At 43.1% G+C, this 14,139-nt stretch overlaps 1 protein-coding gene across 1 annotated transcript; it reads right to left on the minus strand.

Moving 5' to 3' along the window:
• Positions 1–226: 226 nt before the first annotated feature.
• On the minus strand, positions 227–13,703 carry smg6 (SMG6 nonsense mediated mRNA decay factor). Its single transcript, XM_076750422.1, has 19 exons — positions 13,595–13,703; positions 9,959–12,392; positions 9,588–9,780; positions 9,006–9,116; positions 8,661–8,767; positions 8,227–8,305; positions 7,858–7,968; positions 7,181–7,396; positions 6,544–6,605; positions 6,258–6,403; positions 5,780–5,893; positions 5,144–5,318; positions 4,403–4,622; positions 4,048–4,224; positions 3,721–3,882; positions 3,168–3,312; positions 2,709–2,971; positions 2,475–2,556; positions 227–2,372 (listed from the first exon to the last, which is right to left on the minus strand). Exons 1-19 carry the CDS (start codon positions 13,683–13,685, stop codon positions 2,242–2,244), a joined length of 5,019 nt encoding a protein of 1,672 aa, XP_076606537.1. The 5' UTR covers positions 13,686–13,703; the 3' UTR covers positions 227–2,241.
• Between the last annotated feature and the right edge of the window lie 436 nt (positions 13,704–14,139).

Below are 14,139 nucleotides of genomic sequence, written 5' to 3' on the forward strand. Positions count from 1 at the left end.
CTTTTTCTGTTCAACATTATAGGATTTTTTGACATTTTGACAGGTCACAGAAGGAAAAGTACAGATGTAAATAATAAACATTCACAATGGCTGAATTCCATTTAGCTGCTCATCCTTCAGGGTGCTGGTACTACTCATGCTGGTTTACTGGGACTCTTAAATACAAAGTTAAAATGTATTCTTAAAATAATACCACATTTTTAATAGAACATTGAGGTAAAAAAAAAAAAAAAAAGGACTTTAGAACATTTTTAATGATGAAAGATGAAAAAGTAATTGTGTTAAACTGATTATGCATTTACTTTGTTCCAACAATAAAACACTGCAGCAGTGCCACTAAACGCCATAGATTGTACTGAACACTACAAAAGCACAAGAACAGGAGCAGAAAAAATATTAACCCTGTCTGTGATTAACAGATACAGAAAAACATCCACTGCTGACCGAAGTTGTACAAGCCGAGCTGAAAAGGTACAGGACAAATAGAAAACAATTTAGCCACTTCTACATACAGCATTATTTTAAATCCATATGATCAAACTCTGGTGAGTGAATCATGAATTATGTATGATGTAACACAACAGAGGACACAAGTGTAGATTACATCTATTTTGAGCATCCAGACACGGTCTCAAACGCACACAGAAACAAACACCGACATAACTCAGAATCACCTGAAGCAATGTAGCACAAGCAAAAATACAAACACAAGTACTCCCTTTGTGTTAAGTGTTTGTTGACAATGTGCCAGTGAGGTGCTGCTTGAACACAATGGAAATTTTACAGGCCATAATCTATGGTGGTATACCTCATGCTGTGTATTTCAACTGAGCCGATACAGGGAGTGGACAGAAGTGGAAACGTGACCTTGAGAAAAGGTCACGCTCTGAACAGGGAAATAGGTATTGGCGATTAAAAACATTTCATTAAAAGGTGAACTGCCGTGGTGGTATGAGGTGAAAAGCACAAAAAGACTGAGGAGTGCAACGATGAACAGAAAATTGAGTGAATAATCACCAATGGCACTCGATAATAAAGCATCTGCAAAGTCACTGTGAAGGACCAAACCATCTCCAAACCTCGTGGCTGTCCAACAGTATTTGAAAATCTTTGTTCCAGTGATAGATGGGTGGAATTTCACTTATAGTTAGTCAATGTGGCATAATCTGGAACTGAAAACTCGCCACAAACCGAGTAGTCTTGATATATACAATCTTACACGTTTGTCATACTGCTCAAAAACCATATTTTGCAGGCAGATTTGATTCTGAAAAGAAAAAAAAAGCTTATGGTTCACACTGTTTGGGAGGAAACTTTGCAGGTGCTTATTATCAGAGTCTTCAAAATGGAGAAATGGCATCCAAGAAGGAAATAAAACTTTTTACACAAGTTCAAAAACAAGAAAAAACAGGAACGTGAATAAAAATGAATGTTTTTTCGTTGTTGCTGACTTTTAAAAACATTTTCTTACAATGACCTCATGTTAGCATCAAGCTGGAGGAACAACCCAAGTTACCAAACAGGGAACAGGCACTTCCTGGGTTAGCAGCAAATACCATACCTGCATAAAGGTGTTATGGCTGCAGAAGGGGTCTTGATTAAACAATCAGCCACTCTTTACTGTCCTGACAAAGACCCTCCAGCTGTGCTTCTCTCCACCTAGCTTTCTTTCAGCTCTCATGTCGAGGCCAAAGCAGTCGAACATGACTGTGCCCTCGGAGATGTGTGGAAGTGCCAGTTATGGCCTTCATTACTGCTGTCTTTAATCAATTAAATGGCCATTAACGCTCTCCCTCTCTCTGCCTCATGCTATCATTAGCCTCAAATTTTAATACTGCTTGCAGAGTACACTCGCTAACTAGGAGCAGAGGCTCGAGGCTGGACCGCCACACAACTTCCAAAATCAAATCGCACCATTTTTACCTCCTTCTTCCCTTCCGATCCAGCCTTCCTGAGACTTACTAAGTCTCCCATGTCTCTTTCTGGAGAAGCTCACTGATCTTAACACATACATACACACACACACTTCATCACAAGGGGGAAAAAGCTCATTGAAACCACCCTGCTCTCACTACATTTGCTTGTACTTCTTAAGAGGTGGTTCTTTGCTTTCTTCATCATTTCCTCTCCCCTGTTATTGCCTCCTCTTCTTCTTCTCCTGCTTAAGTGTGTCTTCTCTCCTTGGCTGAGTGGCAAGCAGGCTTCAGCAGTTGGGTTCCTTTGATTCCAGCTTAGCCTGGTTCAGCCCACTTTGGCCCAGCTGAGGAAAGCGGGGATGTCTCGGACCGGGACGTTGCGGGTCAAAGCTTTGACACGCAGGTTACGGTCATCTGTAAGGAGTACCACCTCCCTCTGGAGCCTCACCGTCCCATCTGTGTGTGTGCAGGGGGAGGAGGGAGAAGCCAAAGAGGAGTAAGAGTTTGTCACTGTGCATGGAGACATATGAACACTGAATGACAGTCGATGTTACTCACTTCTCTGATCAGGCATGAAATCCTTTGCCTTGTCTTTGCAATAGTGGAGACAACAGGACAGAATCACATCATCATTGTTACCCTGAGGAAGAACAGAAAACTAAGTCACTGAAAAATAACACAAACATATAACAAGTAGTAATGTTCCACCGGCAGTAAACCACTGCTTGCCAGCAAAAGAAACCAGATTACCCAAAGGTAATAAAACAAAATAACAATAAAAAAACACCTCACCTGCTGTCCAGAGGTGTCTTCACTGCGGAAGGCAATAGACTCAAGCTGATTTCCTCTGCTTGTTAGCGCTCTGAGGTACGGCTCCTTGGCTTCAAATCCTTTCTCTAGGAAAGCCACAGCCAACCGGGCCTTCTCCTGCACAGCCCGCACATGCGTGGCATTAACATTGTAGTTGCCCCAACTGCCAGTGCTGCGCCCTCCTGACCCCATTCCTCCACCAAAGCTGTCCTGGCCTTTCGCCAGGCCATCTAACTCTGTAATCACTGAGACAGAGAACACATCACATCACATCACCAGGATACATAAAGAAAAATTTCCGTTTCTACACTAAATGCCAAACATATATTCTGATTTCAAACATGTCACCAGAATTCAATCCTCCTTCACCCCTCTTTCTAGAGAGCATGCTCATCCTTTAATTTCTTTCCTCTTTTCTGTCTTCCTATCTTTCAGTCTTACCGATGAGCGGCACAACTATTATGTACGTTCCACACTGAAGGAGTTTCTTCAGCCCTTCCAAGTGATCAATGAATCCATTGGTATCTGGAACCAGAAAGAGAGGCCTCACTTCCAGCTCCAACTGCCCAGCTGTCTGCAGCACTGCCTGGAACACGAACACACACACACACATTAATTGTGATATGAACTCTGCCACAACATGGTATGTAGTAACAGTTCACACCTGCCCGACTCAGGTGATACTTACTAAGACACAAGTCTGACCAGAAACAAAACATTTTAAATTCTTTCTACATCATCTGAAATGCTTTTGCCGTTCATACAATTCAGGGCCACTTCAAGCCCATAGTGGGTTTCCTTATGAATGGAAGGTTAACTTTTGTTATCTGAAATTTCTGATAATAATGTGGTGTTATTTTGAAATTGAGATTCGGTAAAACTCTATTAGCAACTGAACAGGTCATTTTGGTTGTTGGCAGAAATATGGCCATTACAATTTATGTCCCGATCTGAATATTGTTACCTATTGTAATGTAAGGTGTGCCAGTTTTACCTGTATTTTATCCCTGCGCTTCTGTTGCTGTGCCAGTTTGTTAGTGAGGGCGTGACGTCGTGCCTTCAGCTGTCTGATGTCGTTCTCACTGTCTCCAGCCTCCTCAGCATCCTCCTCTCCTTCTGACGCGGAGAGAGAGGACTCCACTATGACATCATCAGCCTGCCAGACAGACACGGACGTGGATAAGACACATTGATTTTAGCATTTACATACATTGCGCAGGTCAAATTTTAAAAGGAGTGTAATCAGAGATGAAAGGAACAGAGGGCGCTACGTAAGTGAAGAGGAAAGGTTATTGGGGGACGGCAGGTCAAAGACCCTCACCTCTTTCTCTGTTAGAGAATCCTGCCTGCTCCTTGTATCCACAGAGTGGTTAGATGGAGAAGTTGCCACAGAGACATATTTGCCTCCCTTGAAGGCCAACAGGGGCTCTTCCTGTCCACACAACGCCTCCAGAAAGTACTTCAACACTGTCACTCTCTTACAATCTGCTGCTATTGCCTGAGGAAAGAGGGTGAAGGTATACATACATGTGAATAGGATGATTAAGGTAATACGTGAAATTCAGCACTCTGAAGATGACAGAAGAATAACAGGTATTCAGTCATTTCACAGGAGCAGAAGTATGAACCAGGGCTGCAATGTTACAATATAATGAAATGTTTTTCTTTCCACTCACCATGTCAGTGTGTCTGTCTGTGTAACAGGGCTCCTGTGGTGCAGCCAGCAGTGGGACAAAGCCAGCAAGTAGCTTGTCCTCCTTCAGTTGCAGCACAGTCAACTCCTCGTCTCCTTCACTTTCGTCATTGTCGACTTTGTACAGCGGCACTTCGCCGTGGTCCACACGTGCCAGCACGTTACACAGGTCAGCCAGGCACTGCCAAACATCGGGGCAGCAACTTGATAGAGACGAAAAACCACAGGTGTTGGTGAGGAATGAGCATGTAAAGAACTACTGTCTGGTATGTGTGGTTTGTGTAAACTTACCAGTGGAAGCCATGAACAGAACCAACAAATTACCCTGAGGTAGAAATTTAAAGCGGTTTCAAGAGAAAAACCTCTAATGACCCACTGCCCACAACCTGTCAGCAACGGCAGGCAAATTTCGCAACTAGCTGCTGTGTGGCACATTTAGCAGCTAAAGAGCCAGATATTTTCCTCAGGAGATGGTAGAGACCAAAAACAGAGTTAAAAGAGAGTGAACATTCAACTTAAATTCATCAGGTCACCAGAGACAAGACTCCAAATGAATGATAATGTCGCTCCATAACTGCTGGATGTGTAAGGACGTAACTGTTTGCCAGCAGATTCCCCATATCAACTTAGAAAGGTGAAGATCTTTAAATGTTGTACTCACAATGTGTTTCTACTGCCCTCAAGTGGTCAAAAACATCAGTTATTACATTTTTAAAGCTCTTACTCTATACTGCATGGTGGTGGGTTCCACTGGTCTGGGTGTCCCAACATCCAGTCAGACCAGACCTTGATGCTTGGTAGTAGTTCTCTAAGGTCCAAGGGGAAGGCAGAGACCCTCACCATACCCTCCAGCTCCTCCCCTTTACCCTCCTCCTCTCCATCTGCCATGGGAACTGGTTCTGAAAGAGGTTGTAAGTTTGTTAAAGACATTTGATAACAGACAATGAAACGACAACAACTGAAACTCCCATTATAAGGGTCCAACGTGAACACAGCTGGATAAAGATGCATTATGTTTATTACAATATGCCAACTCCTACTGCAGTTACAAAACTCATCCCGGTCAAAAACTGTAATTTCTTAAATAACAAAAAAAAAAAAAAAAGAAAAAAAAAATTATTAGCTATTAATTAGCTCTATGAATAATCTCCACTGATATGCTGTGGGACTGCAAAGGAATGTCTTGTCCTTTAACTGTTCAGCTGATACAGATGAAAACACTGTAACACTAACGCTGACCATAATTTCAAAGTACCTGAATTGGATTAGTGTAGAACCCCAACTTCGATTAATGCTGCTGATCTAATACTTGAACTGAACAAGTATTTGTGAAGCTTACTGTGTGTGTGTGTGTGTGTACCTGCAGGAGTATCTCTGAGCAGCTCTGTGCAGCGCTGCACCAGCAGTGCAAACATGCCGAGGCCCAGGGCAGTGCTTTGCTCGTGTAAAACAGACCGCACTTCCCCTTCTTCACCTGACAGAGACAAGTATTGGAAAGGGGACTTACTAAACACTATCAATATCACAAATGACTTGAGTGCAGCCCAGGCGCAATTGCATAACAAAGAAATTGCAAGTGAGATGCCAAGTGGGTCAAAGAGCCATTATCATCTCTGCAATGGCCGAGTTCTAACGTGCCAATGAGTTAACGTTTTCTTAAACACATACACAACACAGCAAATGCATGTTAATCACCTGCATGAAAATAAAAGGAGTTGTTCCCCAGCCATGCATTTGCATTAATTATGAAGATTAACACCGTGTGTTAAAGCTCTGAAGCAATATTTGTTGTTTGATGATGACAATATCGGGGTGTGTGTGTGTGTGTGTAGTATTACCTCTGCTGTGGGCATTGTGTATGGTGAACATATTGATAGTGATGATCTGCAGCATGTGTGTGCTGCCCAGTAGGGAAGGGCCATGCTGCAGCAGCATCCTGAACTCCTGCAGAACACGGCTTGCCACTCCAGGGAAGGACTCCATGCTGTATGGGTAAGACACACACGTTCATAAAAATACAGAAAAAACAGACACAAAAGCACACAAAAATAAAAAATTCACTTTATACAGTATTCCCATTCGATCCATCAAATTCAGCACTGGAATACAGGAGATATCACTCACCCCACTTTTGTGAAGAGCTTCCCATGTGCATGCAGGAAACTCAGACTGAATCTCTTATTTAGCTGGAGAAAAGAGAAGGAGAAAGCCAAAAGTATTACTAACCTCTTGGCAACAGTTTTATTTAGCAACAAACTCGTGAGCACAGCCCATGACAAGAAAACACAAGTCCTCATCCATGGACAAAACACAAGGAGAGGCTTGGAGCTGATGTCATCATTTAAATGCACCCGGGAATTTGAACAATAGGGACGGGAGGAAATGGACTGAATGGCTATTGAAGCCGGAAAGAGCAAAGAGGATATACAGATGCCTCTATCAACAGGATACACAGACAGATAGTCAACAGAGGCAGACGCAGTGGAGAGAGACAACATAAATTTGTCAAGAAGTCAAGAAAGTAAGTACAAAAAGCTACTTCCCACATTTTTTAAAACTACTATTAAGATAATCACAGCATATCAAAAAACAGCTCTGTGTCTACAGACACTCTCTAAGTATTCTGCAAATAAAAAACATGGAGAACACCTGTTAAAAAATCTGCACAGTGTTTTTGAGTGCATACGTGTAAAGACACATGACACGTGAGACTCTATGTACGTGTGTGTGTATGAGAGAATGTTAAAGAAAGGGATCTTACATCACTAGCACTGAGGCTGCCCAGCTCTCCGTCCTGTTCAGAGTCTCTGCTGGATTCACTACCTCCTCTCTGTGAGGATGCGGCTGCCGCTTGTCCACTGGGGCGAATCCAAACCTCCACACGTGCTCCATCTTCCCCCCTTCCTCTTCCTCTTACTGCTGGACCCCTGGAGCCCCCTTCATGCTCCTGCCTCCGTCTTCGCTCAAGCTGCTCAGCCTACAAGAACAAAGTCTGTAAACAAGAAGCACCTGCACTGCCTAAATCAGCTAAGTCATTATATTTGTCTTTATTTAATACATGTTAATATGTATATGATTTCATGGTTCATGGTAAAATAAGTCAGTAATTAGTGTGTGTGTGTCTTGAACAGGTATAAATGCAATATGAGTTATGAATCAAAACAGTAATACAATTATTCAGGCAGCCCGGCTACACTGACAGTTCATTTCTTAATAACCTTTTGAGATTATACTTCTGTCAGACCACTTTTCTTCCAACCAATAATTAATGTCCACTAACAAACCACAATGGTTCATTTCCATGGATCTGACTCTCAGTATCTATGAGTGTATCAGAGCCAAGGCTGTGCACTTATGTTAGAACTGAGGTGACCTTCGAGGTTTTCAAGCAAAGAAAAATCATGTGATTCAAGTTAATGACAGAAATGTGTGTCTCGCCTTTCGCTTTGCTTCCTCAAACAGACTCATCAGGCTTTCCTTCGCAGTCAGAATGGGGTTGGAAGCTGCCAAGCTGCGCATGTAATAATACACAGCATCCAACTTCCGTTTCTGTAAGTGAGAGAGGTGGGAAGAGAGTGAGAGGAGGGAGGTATCCTACAACAAGGACACACACTGGGCAGGCACAAACAGATCATTACTCAAAGTACAGCTGTAGAATTCAATCATCCCAGGGACATGCCCGGAGAAATACAGTGACAAAAAACCACCTATTTAACTCCAGTGATGTAATTGTCCCTGCACAGACCTTTTTCAGCTAAATATCCAACTCCGAACTTTCCCTCCTCACGTAAGCAAAGTATGACTTACTGTATAGACTGCCAGCAGGGCAAGCTGGTTATATGGCCGTCCATTTTTGGGGGCAATCTGCTGGGCTTTCAGGTACCAGCTAAGAAAAAAGAAAGACAGAGTCATGACATACCATCAGAGGAGCTCCACGGAAGATTTGGCCTTTGTTTTCTGCGTCTACCTTAAAAATTAGTTATGGTGTAAAGTTTCTTGTCTTCAGCAGCTAGCATCTTAGGAAAAAAAAAAAACATACAAGAACTTTCTCTGGGAGAAATTAAAAAGGTGTAAAAATTGTCCTGACCCCTCGTTCTTGGACTTACAAGTTACCAGACTTGGATGACGTAGCCTCTTGACTCAGATATATATTTAATATTTAATGACAATGCACAAACTGTGCTCTTCCATACCTATAAGGAAATTCACAATACCCAGAGAATGCTCGAATGACAGTGTACCTGCGAGCTTTGCCGTAGTTTGCCGAGTCACTGGCTTGTTCCCGGTAACGTGCAATGTCTCCCTGACAAATCATGCAGCGCTGAGCACTGATCAGTGCATACTTTACCTGAAAGAGACAGAAACACACGAAAATGTTTAACAATTCACTTGAACCAAAGTTCAGTTAGGGCATCACTGTTAACACAATTAACAAGTAGTAAACCATTAAGATGCTGTTAGCAGCTACATTGTTAGTAACACAGCAATCAGTAAGTAATCACTGCCTGGCTCAATAAATCTGACAGACAAACACACACACAAACACACACACACACACACACACACAGAGTCTAAAATGAGTGTACCGTTTTGCGTAATGGCCGAGTCCTGATAGCCATGCCGTCCATGTAATCCTCTAATTTAAACTGGTATACTGTCTGCAGCTTCTGAAGCAGCGCATCAAAGAATAGTGCTCCCTGTAAAAAACACAGACAATAATCACAATGCACAAGTGAAGTTACACTCATTAATGTACGCATGTATACAAACGTGCAAACCTCACAGCTTTTCCTCTTATTCAAGATCCTCTAAAAAAGTGACATGATTCACATGCTGTCACCACTACAAGAAATGAAAGCTCTAAAATGGCTTTGAACACAAATATTTCCAAGAGTGTCAGCCCACATACACACACACTGTGTATATTATCTAATAATACACACTCACACTAATTTTGGGTTTACTGATCCCAGTGTTTACCCAAATGCTAAGCAAGTTCCCAACTGTACATCTAATTAAGTGTCCAAATAGACTGTTATTAAGCACCTGTCTTGACGTATACTGCACACAGATCTTTAATGCTAGACACACCTCCATCTGCCTCCCTTGCAAAAACCCCATTATTTAGTGAAATCCTGCTCTGTCCGAATTTCCCACACATGCCTTACCTCATCAAGCAGTGTGAGCAGCATGTTCCTAATATGAGGGGTGTTGTCATAGGTGGGGTCTTTGAGAAGCTGCCGGAAGCGCTCTATGACCTGGTAAAAGACGTTCTTCCACAAAGCCTGATCCACATTCTGAGAGTCTGACAACTCGATGTCTGTCAGGATCACATGCTCATATAGCCCCAAAAGGTCAGCTCTAGAAAAGGCATAACAGGACAGTGCACTTCAATATGCCAGCTGAATCAGCTCTGTTGAGTTTATTATTAATTAGTCCCAAGGGGCAACTGACAGCCAAACAAGTAGGATGAAACAAAAGAGTAGAACTTCAAGCACACACATGCACAAAACACACAGCTTTTCCCCTGCATCCTCACCTGAGCTGGGCCATGCGATCCAGTCCATCAGCGCTCACTCTGTCTCTGGACAGCAGGTTACTGAGCTGGAGCTCCTGTGCATCCGCAGCCCTCAGCAGCCTCCCCAGCTCCCCTCTGGCTTGGTGCTCCACTTCTTCAAATGTCACAGCACCTCCCGCACCTGACTGGGAATAACCTGCTCCCCTGTAACTCCCGCAGAACTGACCCACACCCGGGCCCGCGTACATTCCATTAGTGGGAGCCATTTGGTAGGGCCCCATATGATAAGGGTATGGATAGCGCGGACTGGTGACCGTGCCAGGATCGTGTGGGTTGCTGGTTGGCATAGGGTAGCAGTAGGGGTTGTCAGAGTTTTGGAATTTGTAGTAGGCCATGGTAGCAGCCTGCTTGGATCGAAAGTGCTCACCCTGTGGGACCGGAGGACTGCCTGCTACCTCATCGTCCGTGTCCAGAAAGTGAAGTTGTCCATATCCAGTTCCAGTCTGAAGATACACAGGCTGTTGGAGAGATGGATGTTGTGAGGACTGGGCGCTGGTCAGAGCTGGTTTCTGGTCAGGGTTATTTGGATCCCAGAGTCGTCTCACTCCTCCTCCTCTGCCTCCTCTGCTCCTGGAAGCTGCTCCTCCTCTAATTCCACCAAAAAGAAGCCTTTGCCCAACCTCAGGTGAATTAGAGATGTCTGTGCGGGCTGGAAGCACCAGGATACCCCCACCTCTGCCACGAGGGACCAAGCCCTGTTTGTGATGTTGTACAACCCCACTATGTGATGAGGTACTTGACTGTTTTTCTAGAGAAACTTTTAGGATTCCCCGACCTCCACCTTTGTTTCCCTTTGGTCTGTTCCTTTCGTCCCTCCGTCTCTCTGCACTTAGCTCTTCCTCTCCACCTCTTCTTCTCCTCCTTCTATCTTCTGCTATGTCACTCATCTCACTCCCTTCCAGTGATTCTGTAGAGGATTCCCCGTTGGTGGTCCAGCTTTGTAAATGACTCCTTCTTCCTTCCCCTCTATTACCCATCCCCTCTCTGTTATTGTACCGAGTCTCCAAGCGTGACCACTTGGTACTCTCTGCGTCCTTTCCTAGTCCAGGACCATCCAGGCTGGTCACACTGCTGGCTGAGCTACTGCTGTAAGTTCGATTCCGTGAGCGTCGAATATCTGATTTGGAATAGCGTTTTGAAGTTGGTGTTGTGATGTTTGCATTGGATTGCTTTCTGTCACCTCTCTCCATGGCCCTGTCTACGTTTCCTTGTGTCTTAGCATCTTTCTCGGCATCTCTGGACCGACTGTTGTTGTTGTTATCTCCTCTTCTGCTTTCTCTGCGATTCTCTCTTCCTTTGCTTTGATGTGTCTCTCCTATCTTACCTGGTTTGTTATCCCTATCCGCTTCTGCTGTTTTTTTGTCTCTCTCCTTCTCAACTTTCCCCCAGTCACTCTTTCCTCCACCACCTACTTCATCTTCTCCTCTTCTTGAATCCTGATTCCTCTCTTTTTCTTTCTCTCCTCCTCTTCTCCTGCGGCTTCCCTTTTCCCTCTTCTTCTCTACCTTTTCTTCTGCCTCTTTTCTTCCTCCCTCTTGGCCTCTCTTTTCCTTATCAGTTGTTTCCCCTGTCCTGCAGCTTGACTCTTCAACAACTCGGCCTTCACATCCAACTTTACCCTTTTCTTTGACGCTGAGCTTTTCTACTTTGTTTGCAATTTTTTCCACTGAAGCATCCGAGGGTAAAGGAGGCTTTTTCTCATCTCGGCTTCCTTTCTTTCGGTTTGTCTCACTGGACAGTCTTACCCTGTCCTGTTTACCTTTTCCTTCATCTTTCCCTCCATCTTTCCCTCCCTGCTTCTGTATAGATATTTTATTGTTCCCCTCCCTTTCCCCTGTACTCAACTGGGACTCTGGTTCAGTTTTCTGCTCATGCTTCCGTGGGGGTGGCTTATCTTGCTCTCTTCCAACACCACAATCCTTTCCTTGAATGTTTCTTCGGCTCCCAGGTTGATAAAATTCTTGATCTGGTTTGCGGGATTTCTTTGTTGGCTTAGCAGCTCCAGCAGGTTCCTGGTGTTCTCTGTCATTTTCAACAAAGCCTTTAGCTTGAGTTGTCTCTGCTTTAGCCTGTGACTGGCTGCCTTTTCCACAGTTTTGAGTGTTACTGCCATCACCTCTCACCCTGTCTTCTTCCCTCTTGTCAGTACCTGTTCCGCCATCTGCACATCCTTGTCTCTCTAAAACTTTTTCAGCCACATCCTTTTTCTCACTCTGTGATGACCGATCATGCTCATATGAATCAGTGGCCAGGGAATCACATTGACCAGTTTCTGCCTCCTCACTGTCACGATGACGCCGTCCATGGCCAGGTACTGACTGGTAGCGCTGCAGATCAGGGCGCTTTCCTTCACGCCTCCTTTGCTGCTTGTGCACGCGATGCTCTTGTTGCTCTTCTGCAGAAAGAAAAACACACAGAAAGAAGAAATTAAGATGGTGAAAAACAGAGTCAGAAATCAACACCATAGATGGGTTTTGTGTATAATGATTAAGGCTGGCCTATTCCGTTTGAGTTTTCTTATTAAGAAATCCCTTGAAAAGAACAAATTCATCAATGCCTTAGACTGTCAATACTCTCTGACTTCCCTGCCCTGACTCTGGCGCTGAGACTGCAGCTCATTTATACCCACTGAGGACGTAAATCTTAACAGACTGCTCTCAAATAAATAATTTCTAAAAAGGGCTCAATAATAAATTTAATCAAGAGGTCACTGTAGTTTTAAGTAAATACTACTGAGACAGGAGTAAAAAGTGCATTTGTTGGGGATTATTTACAGCTGTGATCAATATGCATTTGGTGAGCTGGCAAGTATTGAGAGTAGCAGAATTGACTCAATAAATGCCAGTCCCCATGTTCATAATAACGAAGGAACATGTCACCAAATACAATAGACTGCCTCACTGATGTGTTTTTAATAGTTTTTGGACAACAACCGAGGGCTATGACACAGAAGGATGAGCTACATCCGCCTGTTTTCCGTTGGATTTGTTGTCACAATAAAAATAAAGAACACCATCGGGCTTATTCGTTAAAGATACAACAGCAGCAAAACTTAAAACACAGGCGAAAAAACAAAACAAAACAAAACAACTAACATTTTTTCGGGAATAAAAACCACAACAGTAAAACAATACAATCTTATGAATCTATAAATGAAAATCAGCGTCAAAAATGAAATAACAACCAGTGATAAACATGATGTAAAAACCAGTTATAACGGTTAACGATGTCAGGAGTCGAGCTCATCAGTCGCAAAATCATACAACGTTACACGCAAATTACTTGTACAAATGTATTAAAAAGTAGAGGAATAAAACACAGAAAATGATCCGATGACTACTAAAAACAGGATTAATTCGTCACAGAACTCGCACATAAATTATCTGGTGTCGTTACGGTTGAAGGGGGCGTTTAAAACAGAACGCGCGAGAGCAAAGAATGGACAGGTAGATAGCTTGCTAGCTAACAACATTAGCTGGTTACAAACTTAGCAACTCCGTATGCTACTTTCAGCTAACTTGGGATACTTCTTCGTTTCAAGTTATCGACTTTTTCACGAATGTATTCCTCTCAAGCACATAGTCCACTTCGTCTCACCTTTCTGAAAGTCCGCAATATTGATTGAATTCGACGCTTCAGCACGGAGTTCCGCAGCTGAGATTCGCACTCTGTCCAGTTCGTTCGCCATCTTTGCTTTCACTAAAACAAACACAACAAGTATGGTGGCTCAGCTAGTTCAAAAATATTCACCGTGTGACGTTGGAGCAAAGGCTGTCGGGTAATGTAGTACGCCCCCTTTCAATGTAATCTGTTTATTTTCTTTATTTTGGTAAAAGCAGCAACATCAGAATATTGAAATATTCCATAACAAGTAAAAGACCTGCATTAAGATTTTTCTAATATACTACTATTTCAGTTCTATTAGGTTACGACAACTTTCACAGTTAAAGCCGAATAAAGAACAACAAAAATAATTTCTTATTGTTTTGCAGTACACAGAATATTGTGTCTTGTGTTTATATCATTCATATCATCTTGTAATCTTTATGTTATTTTTGGTTGTTCAGTGTGAATTATGCGCTGCCTGTTCTGAAATCCTTTTATTATAGTGAGCTGATTTACAAATAGGTACAATATCTTTC

The sequence above is a fragment of the Chaetodon auriga genome, chromosome 15, assembly GCF_051107435.1.
Source record: "Chaetodon auriga isolate fChaAug3 chromosome 15, fChaAug3.hap1, whole genome shotgun sequence".
NCBI lineage: Eukaryota > Metazoa > Chordata > Actinopteri > Chaetodontiformes > Chaetodontidae > Chaetodon > Chaetodon auriga.